Genomic DNA, 19,725 nt, shown 5'->3' on the forward strand with positions numbered 1-19,725 from the left:
AGCCACAGACAGGCAGGGGAAGTCGCACAGACTAATTAAAGCATTGTTCATTTATTGACAGTAACAAAAGCATAGAATGTAGCCAGCCTTATTCTTTAAATCTTATCAGCATCCCTCTTCAAATGAACATGTTATGTTAATGTCTTAGCCACATTCCACAAACTTTTTTTTTTTTATTTTTTTTTTTTACCAAAAATAAGCAACAAAAAAGCATAACTAGAGTGTACCCATGACTTCCCTGGTGTGCTTGGATTTGTTGACATGATTCGTTGCACCTCTATGACCTCCCAAGTCTTTGACCCCTCTCTGCAGCCTTTCTTTATCTGCTGTCAAAGGTCAACAGTCAGCGGTCAGCGCTGTCTATCACGGCCCAGGCGGCAGTTGCTGAGACCACAGGCTGAAACCACTAAACCACATCCAGACCTCAAGCTAAAACAAACATCTCACTGCTGGCCGCTGTGCAGTTTTTACTGTTGTGTGTGAAAAAGGTCATTAATTACAAACAACCCAACGCAACCTTGAGAACCGGGGAGACTCCTCAAAATGTTTATACCTTTAAATGTGTCACACAGAGTAGAGAAAGTGTCCCAGACATACAATCATCACATGAGTTTGAGTAAGAGGCTGTTTTCCCTGTAACGATGCCAGCTCTGAGGCTGCCACCGTGTTTACTCACGCTGATGGTAAGTTTGCCTTTTGTCTGGCTGAGAAAGAAGCATTCCCACACAGATGAAGCATGAAAGAAAGGGCATAGGGGCACTTTTTTTTTAACCTGTTTCTAATTAGTTACTCTCTGAAGTTTCTGTGACTCATCTGAGAAAGGGGAGTCGTGACATGGCTTGCATAACGCTGCTCATATGCACAACCGCAGGTAGACACATGCACACACACACATACACACACACACACACACACACACAGCAGTTTCAGATATGAAAATTAAGATGATATGATAAGATTACAGTGAATAGAACTCAGTGGTTCAGACATGTCCTGTTGTCACTTGATTCTCTTTAAGGTCAAGCTCAGCAGGAAGTCAGCTGTAAAGTTGCTACCAAGATTCATTCAGAATGTTGCATTAACATATTAAGAAAGTCACCTGCTCCATTTGCTGGGCACCAAGGCAGACTGTATATGTTTGCTTGCACTTGGCTGCGTTATTCAAAGCTACTTTGAGAGCAATGTTGATCCGTGAAACATCCAAAGTCTGCACTCCTTTAAAAACACCCATCTGTCAACCATCTAACTCTGAGCAGGCTGTTCCCATGGGACGACAGTAAAACAAGGGAAACCAAATGAAACAGCTGCTGTCATTCCACTCTGTGGCCTAATATAGATAATCATAACTGATGATATGCTTACAGTAAAACATGAACCAACAATAAATGTGGGAAGTAATGTGTCTGTGCAGACAGTGAGTAAGCATGCAAGAGACCTATGCAATCACGTTCACACACTCTGACACACTTGGAAACCTCACACTCCTTTTTCAAGTTTTGACTTAATTAATATTCATCATTTTTTTAAAATATAATTTATCCAGCCCTCTCAGCCCTTAAACCCTTTGGTTTCTGCTGAGGATGTAAAATTTTAAAGACAGCTCACAAGTATATGGTTCATTTATCAAACAGGAAAAATGCAAAATTTCTGTGAACTATTTTCAGCTGTGGATTAATAAACACTGGGTGATCTAGTGAGTATTTGTGGCAGCAGGACAGTGTATGTGGGATTGAGTCAAAATAAATGACAGTGCCCATGTTTATTGTAATGAAGAAAGATGTCATCCTATGAAAGAGTGTGGCTCACTGACAAGTTTCTAATAGTTTTTTGACAACTATGGAGGTCTACAGAGGAAATATTTATGTCAGGCTTTGGCTACTCAGACAATGTTATTAAGTCAGGATTTGTAGACAATTAGAAAAGCACAGAATAATGCTAGACTTAACTTTTAGGTTAAAAGATGTCTGTTTACCAGGTTCCAAATGGTGACTTAAAAGAATTTAAATCATTAGGTGACAAGAAAGGTGGGAAAAGATCACAACATAAAAAACAATAATGGGAGCACCAATGGGAGTGACTGAATGACACCCAGAGGACTGCTGGTAAATGTTATGTTTTTCCATGCTTTATCGGTCCTTGAAAACATAAGCTGTACATACACATGGTATATCCCAGGGAGATTCATCAGATCACACATGTTGCTGCTGCTGGGCTCTGGATGAGGGACAGAGGAATGTTTGTTATCTGTGTGTGAGTGTGTTTCATGCATGTCTGTCCCTGAGAAGTGTCTTGTTTTAAGCATTTCAGGGTGAATGGCTAAAGGAAGTATTCAGTGTGTGTGTCTGAATTATTATACTGCTTAGTCATCAGGGAGTGAGGGGAATATAGTCTGAGGGAACAGCTAAGGGCCACTTTATATCTAAGTCAAGCGTGTAAGAACCTCCACCCACCATGCCTCTACACACACACACACACCACACACACACACACACACACACACATACAGACACACACCTGCAGGACCTGAGGACAAGAGGGTGCAATGATATACTAACTGCTCTAACTTCAGACCTCAGTCACACAGGTGAGCTGTCCCTGGACACTAATCCAGTGCAGGTGTGTGTGTGTCTGAGAGAGTACATACATTAAAGTTTAATAGTGTTTCATTATGTGGATTTAGAGTATATAAAATGCAATAATCTATATGCCAGTGAGTTGACTCCCAGCACTCTCTATAAAATAAAAAAGTAGACATGAGAGTGCCCCATTTTCTTTTTATGGCCATCCACATGGGAGGAACCTCTGCAGTGAGATCCAGATGGGGGGTTAGTATATATTTTAAGACCAACTCTAAAAATTTGCTTTTGCCTTATAGCGCTGATCATTTAAGACGCTGCAGGAAAGATGAGAAAAGAAACAAAAATTATAGTATCCTCCCAATGGATGAGCTCATCAGTCGTTATGGAGTCACTCAAGCCAATAAATCACATCTCAAACATCAACACAGTGCTCCTCTGAGGGGGTTTTACTACTCTGTAAAGGGATTATTTAATAGCTCAGTTTTTTTAAGGATAACTTCCTCTCTCTCTAAGCATATGTCAAAGAAAAAGACATATATTTTCTGATGTTTCTCACTCTTTGTTAAAGTAAGAAAGACTCATCTTTAAAAGAGGTAAGAAATGAACCAGTATGTAGTCATAACATTACTTCTCTGACTTCACACACCGGTGGTTGCAGGCATAAAAAAAAGTTTTTCACTGCCAGCCTGCATCTTATCTCAGTTTGCCTTCCTCTACAGCACACAGCAACAGAGCAGAGCATGTATTTACTGTTGAATGATACTGATGAGCATTGGGATTAACTGTAGAAATATTAAATATTTTATTTTGATTCTTTTGAACTATGGGAATACCCACTTCCTAAACTGGAACATGACTCTAACAGGTTTAGACTGGTCAAACTTACAACAGCATCAAAATGCCGTGGCACCAAATATCTTATATATGATAATATTAGATTATAGTTAGTGACACAAATTGAGATCAGGCTTGAGTCTGCAAAGTGAGATAAATACAGTGGAGGTTTTTATTTATATTTAAGGTTTTTATTCCTAAAGGGCAGTTTGGTTTAGAGACAGCAGTCAAATGGAATAGGGAAACAGCAATGAAATAAAACAATGACAATTAATACAAATAAATGCAAATAAACATGGTGATGTCATATCACTCTTCATCATCACTTACCATCAAAACCATCTTGAGAAAGCTGAGAAGAAGGAAGAAGTCAGCTGATAGACAGCCCACTCTTAGTTACAGCTGATAACAGACCAAATAACATTTTGTGTGGTGAAAGAAGTATTCAAATCTTTCACTTCACTGCAAGTACAGGTCCTAAATCCATCACTATTATGTATATGACAAAATTAGGTATCAAAAGTAAGGGCACTTGTTATGCAAAATGGCTTCTTTTAAAATCTTATGTTATTATATATTTTCCATTATTCAATTATTATTGTTGTTATTATAATTGATGCATCAGCTTATGAGCAGCATTTTAAACAGGTAGTTGGTCACAGTAGAACCAATATCAAATACTTTATATACTGTTGGGTAGATTAATCTGTAAATATATCTCATATTATCTTATCTGATCATATGTTTTGTATATTAAAATTAACCATTAACTATTGCTGTGAGATAAATGTAGTGGAGTAAGTACTATAACATCACTCTATGAAATGTAGTGCTCTATATGTGTGACGAACTCTTTATATACAGTCTATGGTAATGACAACATGGTAACACCAGCAACCATAACAGTACAGTACCTGTTACTGTTCCTGGTGTTACCTCTGGGAGGAAAAAACTGGGGCCGATAGAAACAAATTAATTATGGTGCTGGGAGTTCAATACATTCTTCTTTGAGCCTTTATAGATTGTCATTTATATAGCTAATCTTCTGGGGTGGAAAGTAATTAAGTAGATTTACTCAAGTAATGTATTTAAGTACAACTTTTAATTATTTGTATTTGAATTCTTTCCATTTTATGATACTTTACACGTCCATTACACTTCACTATATTTGAGTGAAAATTAAGTCGGCTACTTTTTGTAATAATACTTCTAATATTTTTTCATGACTTATGCGTGATTTTCATTTGTATATTTGTACTTTTGCTGCTTTAAAAAGTCTGAATACTGCTCATGTGATGTTTGTGCCCTTGCTCTCTATGCAGTGTGTGACGCAGCAGCGCCCCCTGCGGTCAAGGAAGCGTATTACGTCAGAGATGTCGCGTCGCCAGCGCTGTTTTCCCATTGGCCGCTTTCGACCATGTGATCAAAACAGAATCATGGCGGCCGCAGCTGCAGTCCGGTCGAGCATGGGGCTGACTTTGAGACTTTCTCGAGTTATACCAGACTGTAGCACATGTCCCCTGTACAAGTCGAAGAGCTGTGTGAACAGCGTAGCTAATCTACAGAGGAGGAGTTCCTTTGATAGCTTTCGGACGATAAACCGACATTTACAGACGAGTATAGGTGAGTGGTCCAGATTGCTAACAGTTTTAGCCTCCATCACAGGCTGGTCATACAGTCGCTACTATTTGTTTGACATAAGTCAGATTAAGTGGTGTTAAGTTATCTGTCTCCGAGTTTAAGTCACGCGTGCCAACAAAGTTTGGCTTGTAGGTGGTCGAAGGAGGTCGGCAGATATTAAAGTCGAAAGTCGGCTCAATAACACTTGTGTAACTTCACTTGGGCATTCCCAGACGGGTTGTGAAACTTTGTGCAACAAGTCAAACATCCCCTTTATCCTTTACAGTAGAAGCTGACCTCGCTCCTTCACTGTCCTGATGTCCGTTCTTTTTTTTAAGGTCTTTATCACAGCGACGAGGGAAGCTCCAATGCAGAGGACCCAGAAGATGTGTAAGTTTACTCGGGATTTTTTTTTAAGTGAATCGGTGCGCTGTTGTCATTTGGTATAAATCAATGCATACACCTGGCTTTTAATCAGAGCTGTACTATTATAACAATTACTCTTTAACGCAGAGTTTGAAACTGTGATGGCTACATTTGATCTTCAGGGAAGGATAGGTACAGTTGTTGCCGAGTCACGTTTTTAAACACTCTCAAGAGGGCTCTCTTCTTTGCTGTTTAGGGTGAATGTGGTGTATATAGATCGATCTGGCCAGAGGATCCCAGTTAAAGCCAAAGTGGGAGATAATGTTCTGTATCTGGCTCACAAGCATGGAATTGATCTCGAAGGTAAGTGTTTGCACAGTTAAAAACTCTTGCTTAAAACATGATTTGACGCATGATTTTAATCATGATTTGTTTGCCAATTATTTTTGTTTTATTTAGGAGCCTGTGAGGCATCGTTGGCCTGCTCAACCTGTCATGTCTACGTCAGCGCTGCCCATTTTGACAAACTGCCAGAACCTGCTGAGCGGTAGGTCTGCAACTGATGACATTTTCTTTTTAGCCACAACATTTGTAAATCAACAAATGTGTGTGAGCTGGTGTAAGTGTGATTATTAAGATTACTGACAGATTTGTCGGTTGTTAGGGAGGATGACATGCTGGACATGGCGCCCATGCTTCAGGAGAATTCCCGGCTGGGATGTCAGATCATTCTCACCCCAGAGCTGGATGGCATTGAGCTCACTTTGCCCAAAGTCACCAGGAACTTCTATGTGGACGGCCATGTTCCCAAACCTCACTGAGAAGAGACACAAATTATGAAGAGGGGGGGGGGCCTGGAGAAAAATGTGAGGGTGTCGCTGCGAGCTACACACTGTGTGTGCTGGTTGAGTAAAGGGGCGACCATGAAGAGATGCACTGCTTGGACGGTAGAGTCCTTAGCAACTCCCAAGACATTTTACTGACTGACAAATTCCACAGTTAACCAGTGACATGACAGGCCTGCAGATGAGAGCATGCATAGTCAGACACTAGGAGTCTCACTGAAGGTGAAATTAATGGTTACTTCCAAAAGAAAAACTGTGATGGTTAAGCTGATAATGTATTTATTTATGTGGAGCGTTCTCAGGCCTGAATTAAGACACCATTCACTGGAACATTCCTTGTTACAGCTCATATACGCACAAGTATCACAAAATGATGTTCTCAGTCATTTTTGCCAGTCCATCATTTCCACCCTGATTCACCTGTCAGATATTATATGTATAGCATTTACTTTCATTTTTATGTACCAAGTTCATTTGTAGGTGTTGTGATGACTTATCAGTAAGTGCACACTGACAATAGTTAGCTTCATAAACCTCAAGAGTTTTCTTCTGCATGGTACTGAAGCCAGAAGAAGCAGCCATACAGTATATTATAATGAAGTGTATCTGAAAGACAAAAGTTGCCTGAACTGTAAAGGGTGGGCTGTGAACAAATCAGAATCTAGATTGTTGAAACTTGCATTTTATTCACAACAAACATTTCAAAGACGTATTCAGGTGAATCGTGCTTCAAATGTCAGATGAGAAGGGCATTTTTAAAAGCACCTCCTGTCTGGTGCCAGCGATTATGTCTTGATTAGTAGATCTGGTTCAGGTGTGCTCTGATCCAGATCAGTTTGGAGGTGGAGATGAGTCTGTTTGGAAGCTGGTGGGCTTCAGTTACCATGGGATGAGTTTACCACATCTACCGTTTATTTGTTAAGTCTACTGTACTTGTCCTTACGCACAAATGCAAGTGTATATTATGTCTTAGCAATTACAAATATTTAAAGTTGTGCAATAAAATCAGTTTTAAAAAGCACTTCCTGTACACTGCCCTCATTACTCAGCAACCCTTAAACACCTACTATCAGAACTCAAAGAGGGCAAAAACTGAAGTTTACATTGATTTGTCCAACCAAAAAAAAAAAAACAAAGTAAACAGCAGGTTGGTTGGTTAAGTCTCCACCCTTACCCAGGAAATAGCTTCAATAAAGTCACATGAGTTGTTGCTGCAGCATCTATGATGGGAAACAGGAGCTCGGTGCAGACAAGGCCTTTATGCCCCAGCAGGTGCAATCTAGCAAACCAAAAACACGTGCGCAAACTCCTCCTTGTCCAAAACACGAGTCAATCATAGCAACCAGCTCCATCGGTTTCAGCTCCTACTAATATGGAACAGGTCATTAGATAGCTGATGATCGATTCGGGGATCTAAGGTGAGCATCAACTAAAAAGTGCAGAGTGATGGCTGGTTAACTGGGTGGATTGTCCATTTTGAATTTGATTCTGACCACATTTTGAACTGTTCCTCATCAGGCCTAACTGATAAAGACGTCGTTAGCTGTAGAGGCTATGACAAGTCAAAACTGACAAATAAGGATAAGGATCGGCGAACTTGATGCGATAATGTGAATACAGGGCCCACTTCACAGGGTGAATGTTGTAGGATCACTGTAACTGCAGTGCGATCATTGAACTTTAATGTGTCCCAGAATGCACAGAGAGTGCAGAAAATCAAATCAGTTGCGAAACACATTGACGAATTTGCATATTTCTCATCAGAATGACCGTCATTTTATGTTTGGAGTGGTCCAAAGCAGTCGCCCACTAGTGCAAATATGATAGAATAATGGCTTATAGATATTTTCACTTGTTTGAAGTTAAATGTAGTACAGCGACAGTCAGTTTCAATACTAATCAGCACTGTGTAGATATCACTGCGAGCTGCTTCTGCGCTCGCGACAGTCAAACTCTAGACACCCGCGAAAATCTTCGACATTCCGGAACGTCAAGAGATACATTTGTGTCCCACAACGCATTTAAACTGCACCAAAGGCTCGAAGTTTTGTCACATTTCTTCCGGTGAGTTAATAAGTAAAAATTTTAACAAAAGACGTTTCCTTTCTTACAACACTCGGCTTTATGTCACGTCTATTTTGATGGAAAATGACAGCTCGGCCTTGTTCATTTTTTAATTAACACCAGCAAACACAACAAAAGGACACTAGATAAGTAGCCCATGTAGGCTATAAAAAATGCGGGCCTCCTGTTTCAAAAATACAATACGTCTTAAGGAAACTATCCCAAACTCTCAACTCTCGTGTTGTCAACAGCCTTATATCACTGCTGTCACTGTTAAACTCCGCAAAAATGTTAAACACAACAGTAGCGCTAGCGTATCTGCTCTATTTGCATACATGAGTAGCTCATGTAGCTCAATTAGAGCCACTCATATCTACACAGCTGAAATGGTGTCATATTTAATGTTGTGCCAATGTTTGAAATCCCATTTAGACCCCAGAATAGTGGGGTCAGAAGTAACTGTTAATGTGACGCAATATACACTTTCCATCTCTTTTTAAGGTCCATGTCTTTGAGTAGTGAGCAGTTCAGCTGAAAAGTAGTTAATCTGACAAATATTTAATAGCATTAGAGGTATGAATATACAGTGTTTTACAAGAAAAATTGTATTTTCAGAGAAAAGTCTGAAAAATAAATAGTTTTGTGGCAAAAGGTTGGAAACTACTGATATTAAGGCTGTTTGTGTTTATTTATGATGCAGACGCTGCTACAACATGAGCACAGGGCCAAGGACCCAAGCTACCTTTATCCAAGGAAGCCAGAGCACAGCGGATCAAGATGTCTCCCACTCTGCACTCTTCTACCTTTTCCAAGAAGTTTCCAGGCTAGCATCTCCTGTCCACCACAGTTTCACAGATACAAATTCACCCTCCAAATGGCGTAATGACACATCTAGGCAAGATAGTTTCATTGTTAAAAAGGAGAAAGAAGATGCACATTTGTTTCAAGCCTTTAATAGTTCCTGCCAGCACAGTTTGTCTGGTGCACTGCCTTATAATCAGGTGAACAAAGTGAGGGAGGAAAGTCACTGCAGCAAAGTAACAACATTGGTTGAGCCACATCATGAATGTAACAGCCCCTGGAAAGTGCTGAGTCTGATCAACCTGCAGTGTGAGAGGCTTCTGCATCGAAGAGATGTAGAAGAGTCAGAGCCAAGTTCAATATTGCCTACAGCAAAATTGGGCCATCCGACAGCCAAGTCATCAACCGGTGTAGCAGAGGTTACAGAACATGGGGTAAGAAGTGACAGTGTGATTGTCGAATACACTTCAAGGCCATCTCCTTTTATCTCTAAGAGACAAGAAATCACAGCCTCTGTTGGTCATGTGGAAGATGCAAGTGGGGATTGCAGTAGAGGAGCCAGTATTTCTAAACTACAGTGCTGTGTGAACAACCCAAAGGTAGATTATACTGTTCAACCACAGACTGCTGAAAAAACAGAAACTGTTAGACCGGAGGTGTTGGAGGACAATGCAACAGCATCTTCTCCAACTAGCCACATGGACAAAAGGGAGGTCAAGTCTAGCGTTAACAGACAATTGGAGTGGAATAAGGAGTGTCAGAGAGATTGTTTCTCTACGGAACAGGATTTTTTAAATGTGCCCTTCTCTGAAAATGCTTTCACTTTTAATTCAAATGAAGATACAACCCTATCTCTTTCAAAGCCAGCACTAACACTAGACCACAATGCAAACATTGCTTTGACTCCAGGGCTATCATGTGACACCCAGCTGCCACCAACAAGCACCATCCTTCCTTACTCCCAATCAGCATCACTCATCTTCAGCACCACAGAGAGGTGTCACTCACCCCCCCAAAAAGATAACAAAACCACAGAATGTAAAACAGAGTCTATATGTGCTTTCAAAGAGGGCAAATCACCCCTGGTTGAACAATTGAAATCCTCAAGCTATGATGTGCCCTCTGCAACGTTAAAATCAGAACCCAAGTCTGTGCAAAAGGAAGAAATTGCTCCTCCATCTTCCCAGCAATGGAGAACCAAGACTCCAAGAAAACAACCTCATCCCAGCCGGAGTGTTGACATCCAAGACCCAGACTTCCAGGGAGTGACGTTCAGGATGGGCACAGAGCTGGACGACAGCAGGGAACAGTGTCGGCTCCTCATAACTTCAAATTACAGGTACTGACAGATTTATTACATTTTTGTGTGGGAATTCAGAAGATGGTGATGTAAAATTAAATGAAATTCACACACATATTTGGCATCTGCTGCATATGTATACATCACAGCAGGGAGCTCTGCAAGAACGCAAGGAAGCCGAGGCTGAGGACACGGACGTCCCAGAAGTCCCTTAAAACCAGCAGCTCAGATGAGGAGAGTGACTCGACAACCATTGTTTCCAGTGAGTAACACTTGAGCGCCTGTACTGTTCAATGAAACTATGTTGGTCTTACTGCAGGCTCTCCAAACAGCAATGTGGATTACTACAATTTAAAACAATAATCTCATAATAAACTGTTTATGAGTGATGTCTAGTCAAGGTAATTTTACTCATATGGCCCAAAATCAGAAGTTTGTCTCTGAAAGCTTTACACTTTGTATAACAAACAGGGAGAAAAGCGAAAAGGGAAACACTGTAACTAGGACAGTTATTTTAAAGAGTTTCGAGCACATACTCAATGCTACTGTGCTATGTGTTTAGAATGAAAGCAACAGCAACATTTCTCTCTAATCTAAAATAAAGGTGTCCTGTGGATTATGTATCTGTACAAAATGCCCATTTCCACCACCAGGGGGTGCCACAGCACCAAAACTTGCAAGTTACCGCATCACTTAGGACAGGTGTTACACATTTGATAAGTATTTAGGGAAACTGCTGTGCAAACATCCTAAGACCATAACAGGCATCATGGGAACTACCCCCAGGGCCAAATAGTGGATGCAGAGAAAATGAACTAAAAATGCTGTCAGCTGTGCAGCCTTTAAATTTGCATATGCTTCTCTTTTGGTAAAAAAGAAATGACATACAGGACTGTTACCTAATGACTAACTAGAAAATGCACCATAAATATTGCAGTTAACTTTTATACCCACCATCCACAAGAATGTAAAGTTGCATATCTTTTACAAATGAGAAAATCTTTACCCAACTGATGCTATTGTTTTCAGTCAGTCACTGTTTGTCATTTACAAACCTATTTGAGTCACTCAACGACATCAAATAATTTATAATACTCTCCAGGTCATACAGATACAATATCATTTCACTAAACTGTACCATTAATGTCTTAAAAACTTTTGGTTGCATATTTTTACAGTTCGAGATGACTGTAACACTAACTAAATATGTGTTTCTTCATGTTCCATCAGAGGGTAAAGTCTGTGCATCATGCTGTACCAGGAAAACCCCCATGTGGAGAGATGCAGAGGATGGGACCCCACTCTGCAATGCTTGTGGGATAAGGTAGGTCACATTAATACTACTGGCAGTTTTAAAAACACATACATGACACTGTTTAAGATATCACCATGGCAACATAAGCTGGACACAGTTTCCAGAGTATTTCACTGCAATTTGGCGCTGAGCTGCGGGGGGTGGGGGGGTTGCAACATAAAGAGGGAATTTTATACTGAAAAGTATAAATATCCACGTAGTTTCTCTATATCAAACTGTGCACTAACACTGCTTTGGCTCATTGCCCACTTTGGTTTGCAATCGTGCAAAAGAGAAACAACCTACAGTTGTATGTATTTAGAAGTTACAAACAGGTTCCACAGGTGTACTGAAGTAAATTGTTTTTACAGAACTTAAACTACACGTTACAGAAACTTTACCAACTGCATGAGATGTGTACTGCTTCTTTGCAACAGTTCATCTGGGGATGACTACGATTATGAAGCGCCCAGTGTTAACGTGTTTATTAGCTCATGCTTTCTCTTTCATGACAGCACAGCACAAATGAATATGAATTTGCCACTGTAAAGAGGTTTGATGCCGAGCTGGATCAGTGTTTCAGTGATCCTAGGCTAGCAGTACTAAACTGGGACATTTCAAATATACATTTCATAGATAAATACCAGCATTCATCATGACTCCTGAACATTAAATATTAGGAGTTTAATCAACCATGTATATTTTTTTATAAGGTATAAGAAGTACAGAGTGCGCTGTGTCAACTGCTGGCACATCCCTAGGAAAGAGGGCAACTCCAACTCATGCTGCCTTAAGTGTGGAAACTTGGTGAGGCTGACCTCAGCTCAGCGGAAACACACCACCTAGGGAACATACACAGAGCAAAGGTTTTTATGTCCAAATATGACCGAGCTGTGCACATACACTTGCACACAGCAGTTCAAGACTATACTGTAAACTCTCTTCTCCTGTAGTTCTGAATCCTCTACAGTTCACTACAGATGTGAATGCAAATATGAAGGATCAGCACCAGCCTCTTGTATTTTACTTGACTCTGCGTATTTAAATTAATTTGACGGTTACAGTGTTGTATCTCAGGCAACCAAACTCATTCGCTGTAGCTCTGTGGTTGTTCTCAAAGAGCCACGTACATCACAGGAAAACATAAATGGGTAAAAAAACAAAAAAAGCCTAAATGATGAGCAATAAAAGTAAAACTAAAATCCTCCAGAAATTCTGTGTTCAACACTTAAAAATGGAGGATGTCTGAAAATGTCCTGCACTAAAGTCTTTACTAAACTGATCTTAGCATGTGTGACAGAGTTTATACAGTTGATTGGTTTGTTTTTCCTTTACTGAGCACATAGCACAGAGTTTATTGCAGAGCTGAGAATCATTTGAGACAAATAAACAGGATACTGTAATGCTACTATAAGACACATACTACTAGACACATTCAGTGGAAAGTTTAGTCATAATTGTTGACAGTTTCCATCTAAATAGCTTCAGTGTTGCCTGTGTATTATGGTTAGCAGTACTCAACAGCTGCAATATGAAGTTATTTCTGTACAGGACCAAAAACTGCAGCCTGAGCTCAGTGCTGTGTTCACTGTTATTAACGGCAAAACAGTTTACTTCTCTTGACCTTGACAGCAACACTGTCTGCCAAGTGCAGTAGACATATATTTAGTAAGTTAAATTAAGTTTTTTATTTTTGTTGTGTGTGTCATCATTTCTAATTGTGGTTGTTTAGGGGAGGGGGTTTGTTTTTTGTTTGGTGTTCATTTGGGTTGTTGCTTGCTAAATTGGTGCACTTTCCTTAGCATTGCTGTTTTCTGTGAGGGGGAAAAAGGGGCTTTCTGTGTGAGCTTGCATGGGCTTTGGTCTGTATTAAAGTGTGTATGAAACATCCAGTTTGTTTCCTCCCTCTGTTTCATGTGTGTAGCTCCGCCAGTAGGACAATAATAAATACCTTTACTAAGAAAATGCAACAATTGCAAAATAGTATAAAATAGTTTCAGAGGGGTGCACATATCACATTAAACTATAGTGAGAGGTACAGGGAAGAATTGTTCATTAATGAGACTTCCCACAGTTTCCTCAGCCCACCCTGCAGTATAGGCCTGCGTGCCAAGTGGGTGGCCTCACACGGATTGATACAGTGCAGCTATTATTTCAAAATGGATTACGTCTTCTTCTTATTTGAAACAGCCAGAGAGAGCGAGGAAGAGAGAGAGAGAGAGAGCTGCCTCTCTCGCTCTCCATGAGCTAAACCTTTCAGCTAGGAGGAACACCAAAGGAAATGAGCCTTGTGTGAGCCAAAAACATTAAAGAAACAAGCTCAATAAAATAAATGTGCTTGTTTCATTTTTACATTAAACATATTTCAGTGCAGAGAGTTTCACCTGCTGTGGGCATTTCAACATCAATTTTAAAGTGTAATGAACAGCTGTGTAAAGTAACTGAGTACATTTACTCACATTACACATCACAACTATGCCACTTAATGTTACGTTCACTTTTTACACAACTACATTTATTAGACAGCCATAGTGACTTTGTGTATTAAGTGTTATATATATTATATATATAGCATTTGATCATCTGAAATATGATAAATTGCTACAGATGAAACCACCCAATAGTACATAAAGAAGTTAAAACTGGACTAAATATAACATTAAAAAAAAGCTGCTCACAACTTGGTGTCAGTGGTAATAATCCAGTAATATAATTTCTTATTCAAAACAGACATTCATTCTGCTAAATATACTATTATTTTGTATTTTTGTGATCAAGATTTTTAATTCAGGACTTTTTTGCACTTTGGATATTCTTAAATAAGGAATCCTTCTTCCACCACTGTTAATCAGTACACACTGGAAATAAGTTGTAAGTCCAATAAGCCTAATAAATCTAAATAAAAGAATAAAATGTAACTTTCATGTTACCATGGTGATAATGAGTGGAAATTAATATCCTCAGTTATATCATCAATTAATATTCAACTGCTGTTTTAATGGAGACAGACTTCGCAGGAGGAGGAGATGGCAGTTTAGAGTGGGAGGCAAAAAAGTCCAACATGCAGTCAGATGCGCAACTTTTAGTGAATGAGAAGGGGGGAGGGGGTTTTGCGCCTGTTCTGCCCTTAGACAGGCGCTTACCTCGCCCGCTGGGGCTGCCGTGCCACCCGGACACTCTGTGGGCCATGACCTTGGACTGCATACTAATGGAGGAGACGGACATTGACGTGGAGGGACAGACAGATGGTAGCGAGGTTGTGAGGAGCGCGTATTTTTCATTGTTAAATAAGACGAACACGAACTTGGAGCAAAACGCTTCATCCTTCACTCCTGAAGCGAGGGAGGAGGGAGACTTTGCTGTCCAGCTACAGGACGGTGGTCCAAGCAGGAGAACCGCATCGGTGAAGCCCCCATACTCGTACATCGCTCTTATCACCATGGCCATCCTCCAGAGCCCGAAAAAGAGACTCACCCTCAGTGAGATATGTGACTTTATCAGCCAGCGCTTTGTGTATTATCGGGAGAAGTTTCCTGCGTGGCAAAACTCAATCCGTCACAACCTGTCTCTAAACGACTGCTTTGTCAAAATGCCCCGGGAGCCTGGGAATCCCGGAAAGGGAAATTATTGGACCCTGGATCCCTTGTCTGCCGATATGTTTGAAAACGGGAGTTTTCTTCGGCGGAGGAAACGCTTCAAGAGGCAACATTTCTATTTGGGGACGCTGAAGGACTCCAGGGCGCAGGAGCGCAGCCTGATGCCAGTTTTCCCTCTCCTCGGTGCGCACAGAATGGGTTCTTGTCTCCAGGGGCCCGACGCGTTCCGAAATCTGGGTGTAGAAACCCGTATCATACCTGCGCTCTCTTCGCTCCTCTCCAAGAATTTCCCCTCTTGTTTAACATTTGAACATTTCGACCCGGGACGCTGCGCCGTTGTCCCACCACTGGCTCCGAACTCTTCGTTCATGACTCCTGTCTCGCTGCACGGAATGATTCCCAACTACCCCGTTACCCAGCTGTCCAATTTCCCCACTGGGATCATTAAAATTTCGTCTAATTTAATTTAATTTAATGTCACGTTAATGTCCCTGCATGCTTTGATATCACGGAGAAATGAAGTGTATCTTCGTCCTCTCAGCCTCAGAATAAACTTACGGTACTTTATATAATTAAAAACAGGTACTACAGATTTTAATGGTGGCCTTAGCTTGTAAAAAGGCCAGTGTATTTAGAAATGGGTTTTCTTGAAGTGAATGTTTATGATATTTTCTAGCTCTTAAATTGTTTGGAATAAAAAGTTATACGATTTGCACCGTGTCACTGCAACTGAGAGGGTTTATTATCAGTGTAGGCCTTCAATATATACTTTACTACTTTATTATCATTATTATTATTATTATTATTATTACATTTCGATCTGTTTTTCATGTTTGTCTCTTCTTTCATTTTTTAAATCGAAGACTTAATTGCAAGATTTGTGCGAATTTCTACGCACCAGAATGGAACAATATTACTGATGAATATAGTATAAATTACTGATTCCATATCCCTATCAATAATAATAATAATAACAATAATGGTAATAATAATGATAACAACCATCATCATCGTCATTATCATAATTGCATTTTGAGAAGTAAAACGTAAATTATGCTGATCACCGAACAACAGTTCCCTATAATTCTTTTTTATTCGATGGACCAGTAGGGATTAGCACAAACAAACCTGCCCGTTGTTCAAAGGAGGAGACGGAAATTATTCAGATGTGACGACATCGCTGCGTTTCTTTTATTTTTCCTGGTGGGTGCCTGGTTTTGCTTTGTTATAATTAGTAGATGTGAACACAAGTGATGACAAAAAGATCTGAGCATGCAAGTGGACAACGTCTCTTTCCCTCCTGTGTTTATTGATTCTTTCTGTGTGTGTGTGTGTGGTGTGCATGTGCGTGATTTCCTCCACTTCGCGTTTGAAGGAGGGAGGGAAGGGGGGGTTTAGTCAAAACAGGCCTTCATGTTCCAACCCACGCTGGTCTTGTTGGTCTCTGCAGCTTAAATAAGTAGCACGTGGCCTCTAGAGCGGTTTGCTCTGTCCTCTGTCAACACGAATATCAGATACATCTGGTCATCTGGCCTGTCAGGTGTAGTTACAAGTTAAAACTGTGCCGCTGGATTTCATCGGACGTGCTCGGTGCTGTTTGTTTTGTCAGGTAGGAAACACGAGAGCTTCAGTGTGCGGAGAGGAATAATTTAGATTCTTTAGTAGTAGTAAAAATAATCATAATGATAGTCTACTGCAACTGAAAAAATACATTTTTTGTGTATGAAAAACCTACTGTAAACGCACAGACGAGCGATAAAATGTATCGAAAGATGAAAGTAATCATCATGCAGGTGATGCATTTCTCCATTATGCTATCACTATTATAATGGTATAGCCTACCTTCAAGTGGAGTTTATCTGTTAGATGCAACAAACTCATCATATATGTTTTTTTTTAATGCAAAATGCAGTTACGTGTGAACTACAGCTATCATATATATGATATATGTATGATTCAGTACAAATTACATTTATAATTGATTAAATGTTTGTATCTGCATGTGTCAGAGATTTTTAGAGTGAGGCTGAATGTGAAAGCAAATTTGAAACCAACTTAAAAAATGTGAAAGTTGTTGGCATTAAAAATCAATAGCATATCAATGAGATATTAGAATCTTAAATCTGCAGTGATGATTGTGACAGAGTGTTCTATCAAGCACATGTATACATAGCAGCATTGCTCACAAGTGGTGAAGAAACCCAAACTGTATGTGCAATATTTATAATGATCTCACATTTTCAGGTTTAAAATTTGACATTTTAGTCAAAGTAACTCAAAATTTCTGAAACATGCAAAGTTGCAAGGCCATTTATTTCAGTCCGTCAACATAAGTTTTACCTATTGCATTTTTATACAGTTATCTGTGTTTTTACAGTTAAAGAAATACAGTAGATTTTACAATGCAGTCTTGCTAAGGAGGTGGGAACATTTTTTTTTTCTCTGTACTGTAGCAATTTTTATCTGCTCCAGAGGGACACTGGCTAAATGTGTCTCTCCCAGGATTTAACTGCTGGTTTTAGTGTGATGTGGCTCATAGCAGATCTTCTGCCATCTGCAAACAGCTGCCTTCCACCTAAATAACCCCACAGGGAGCACTTTGCTTTTCCTGGCACGCTCAGTCATATTTGAGTTTTATTCAATTACAGCACATATGTGTGCTCACAGTCATGTTCCTTTCTTTAAAAGAAAAAAAGAAACTCCATATATCTCCACGGAGTGTGGCCCATTAAAGTCAGTCATGTGAAGTGTGAGCCACTGGCCCCTGAGACGAGTTGTAGCATGAGCCCTGTGACAGGAAGTGTGATGGAGTAGTGAAGAAAGGGGGACCCCTCTCCAATCCCTAAAACCTGAAATAAACAGATGACAGAGGCATACAGCAGAGCCACCCACCATCTCAAACCGTATCCATATGTCTTTACTAAAAGAGAGAGAGACTTTATTGAAAGAGTAGAATGGCATAGCAAGTTTGACATTATATGTCATCATTTTGGATTTTGATGATTTTTAAAAATCCTGACTAACTTTTCATTATATTTTCTTTTCCTGGTTGAAATGGGCTTCCATACAAAAGACAAAGAAAGTGAGTGGAACATCTGGAAACAAAGGCCAAGAGGGAATGACAGAGGAGTATAAAGTGAAGGGGAGAATCCAGTTTATTTCCATAGACAATGTTTCATCCAAATAACCATGATCAGTAAGCCTAATGCTCAATACTCAAGAGATCCTGGGCTCTCTTTCAGAGCTGTTGGATGTGTGATGGGGACAAATGTGTCTGATTATAGTCAGGGCTTGACAACATTAGCAGAAAATGAGAGGATTGCAAAAATAGTCCTATTTTCTCCAGTTGCGTTCAACCTCTAAACAAGCAGACACTGGAAGCAGCCAAAGCAGAGACCCAGAGACATGACGTAATCAGCTCACCCTCAGTCAACCATTAACTCATCTAACACATTTGAGAATTTGTCTTTGTGTGTGTTTCTGTGTTTCTTGTCCAGTGAGGGGTTTTTGCATGTGAGCCTGTTATTTCCAAACATCTCCCAGAAAATTAGTTTAATGATCAACAAATGACACACAGGGGAAAGATTCACAGTTGGATTCTGAGAAGAAGAAGAACACATCTGGAAAAGTGAACCCAGAGCAAACACCTGGACCTCTTCAGGCTTTGTGACGTTCTTTAATGAAGGGACATTTGACACATGACAAGGGCACTTTAGAATTTTAAAATGCATATGTTATCACTTGGCCAATGACATCTTGTTATACAGACTCAGTTTACTTTCTGGATAACCCACTCAGTATCAGTACTATTTTCCAGGGAGTCCCAGGCACATATATTAACATGACAAGAGTCTGCAGCCATGTTAGTGGCTCTGTGAGGCAGTAGGTACAGCAGTGCTTTCAGCTTAAGTCAGCGTGCTAACATGTGCAAAATGACAATGCTAACATGCTGATATTTAGCAGGTATAATTTTTATTATGGTCACCAGCTTAGATAAGCATCTTATATAGCAATAAATGTAAAGCATAGTTGAGGCTGATAAGATAATTCTTTATTAGTCCCAATGCGGTTGACTACAGATATTCCACACTTTGAAATAATATTGCACAGAATGAAGGAGTGATAAGTAGCTGGTTCGTGCGTCATCTGATGTTTGGTCATACACCAATGCTCTGGATAAACTAGAACTTTGACCTGCTGTTAATCAAAGTTATTACAGATTGTTGTGTTTATCAAACATCATGGAAATCTGTCTTCTAGTTGAGATATTTTGCACAACAACACAAATGTGAACCTCATGGTGGTGCTAGACAAAAAGTCAGCAGGTCACCAAGTCATTAGGAACTATGACTGGTGATCCACCCAGTCAGTCTGGACCAATGCGGTTGACTGACCAACAGATTGACATTGATATCCTTAGAGGTAT

At 40.0% G+C, this 19,725-nt stretch overlaps 3 protein-coding genes and 1 long non-coding RNA gene across 5 annotated transcripts in view; 3 read left to right on the forward strand and 1 right to left on the reverse strand.

Moving 5' to 3' along the window:
* LOC127142488 (uncharacterized) overlaps positions 1-19,725 on the reverse strand; it is a 293,661-nt gene that overhangs the window by 260,356 nt on the left and 13,580 nt on the right. The gene's annotated exons all lie outside the window — the stretch shown is intronic.
* Positions 4,817-7,265, forward strand: fdx2 (ferredoxin 2). Its single transcript, XM_018665126.2, has 5 exons — positions 4,817-5,036; positions 5,372-5,423; positions 5,656-5,762; positions 5,859-5,946; positions 6,064-7,265. The coding sequence occupies exons 1-5, from the start codon at positions 4,850-4,852 to the stop codon at positions 6,218-6,220; spliced, it is 591 nt and encodes a 196-aa protein (XP_018520642.1). The 5' UTR covers positions 4,817-4,849; the 3' UTR covers positions 6,221-7,265.
* On the forward strand, positions 7,352-14,164 carry zglp1 (zinc finger GATA like protein 1). Its single transcript, XM_018665124.2, has 5 exons — positions 7,352-7,662; positions 9,009-10,448; positions 10,559-10,671; positions 11,640-11,733; positions 12,417-14,164. Exons 2-5 carry the CDS (start codon positions 9,022-9,024, stop codon positions 12,547-12,549), a joined length of 1,767 nt encoding a protein of 588 aa, XP_018520640.1. The 5' UTR covers positions 7,352-7,662; positions 9,009-9,021; the 3' UTR covers positions 12,550-14,164.
* On the forward strand, positions 14,562-16,019 carry LOC108875922 (forkhead box protein D3-A). The gene has a single exon (XM_018665131.2). The coding sequence runs from the start codon at positions 14,702-14,704 to the stop codon at positions 15,767-15,769; it is 1,068 nt and encodes a 355-aa protein (XP_018520647.2). The 5' UTR covers positions 14,562-14,701; the 3' UTR covers positions 15,770-16,019.

The sequence above is a fragment of the Lates calcarifer genome, linkage group LG5 (genome assembly GCF_001640805.2).
Source record: "Lates calcarifer isolate ASB-BC8 linkage group LG5, TLL_Latcal_v3, whole genome shotgun sequence".
Taxonomy (NCBI): domain Eukaryota; kingdom Metazoa; phylum Chordata; class Actinopteri; family Centropomidae; genus Lates; species Lates calcarifer.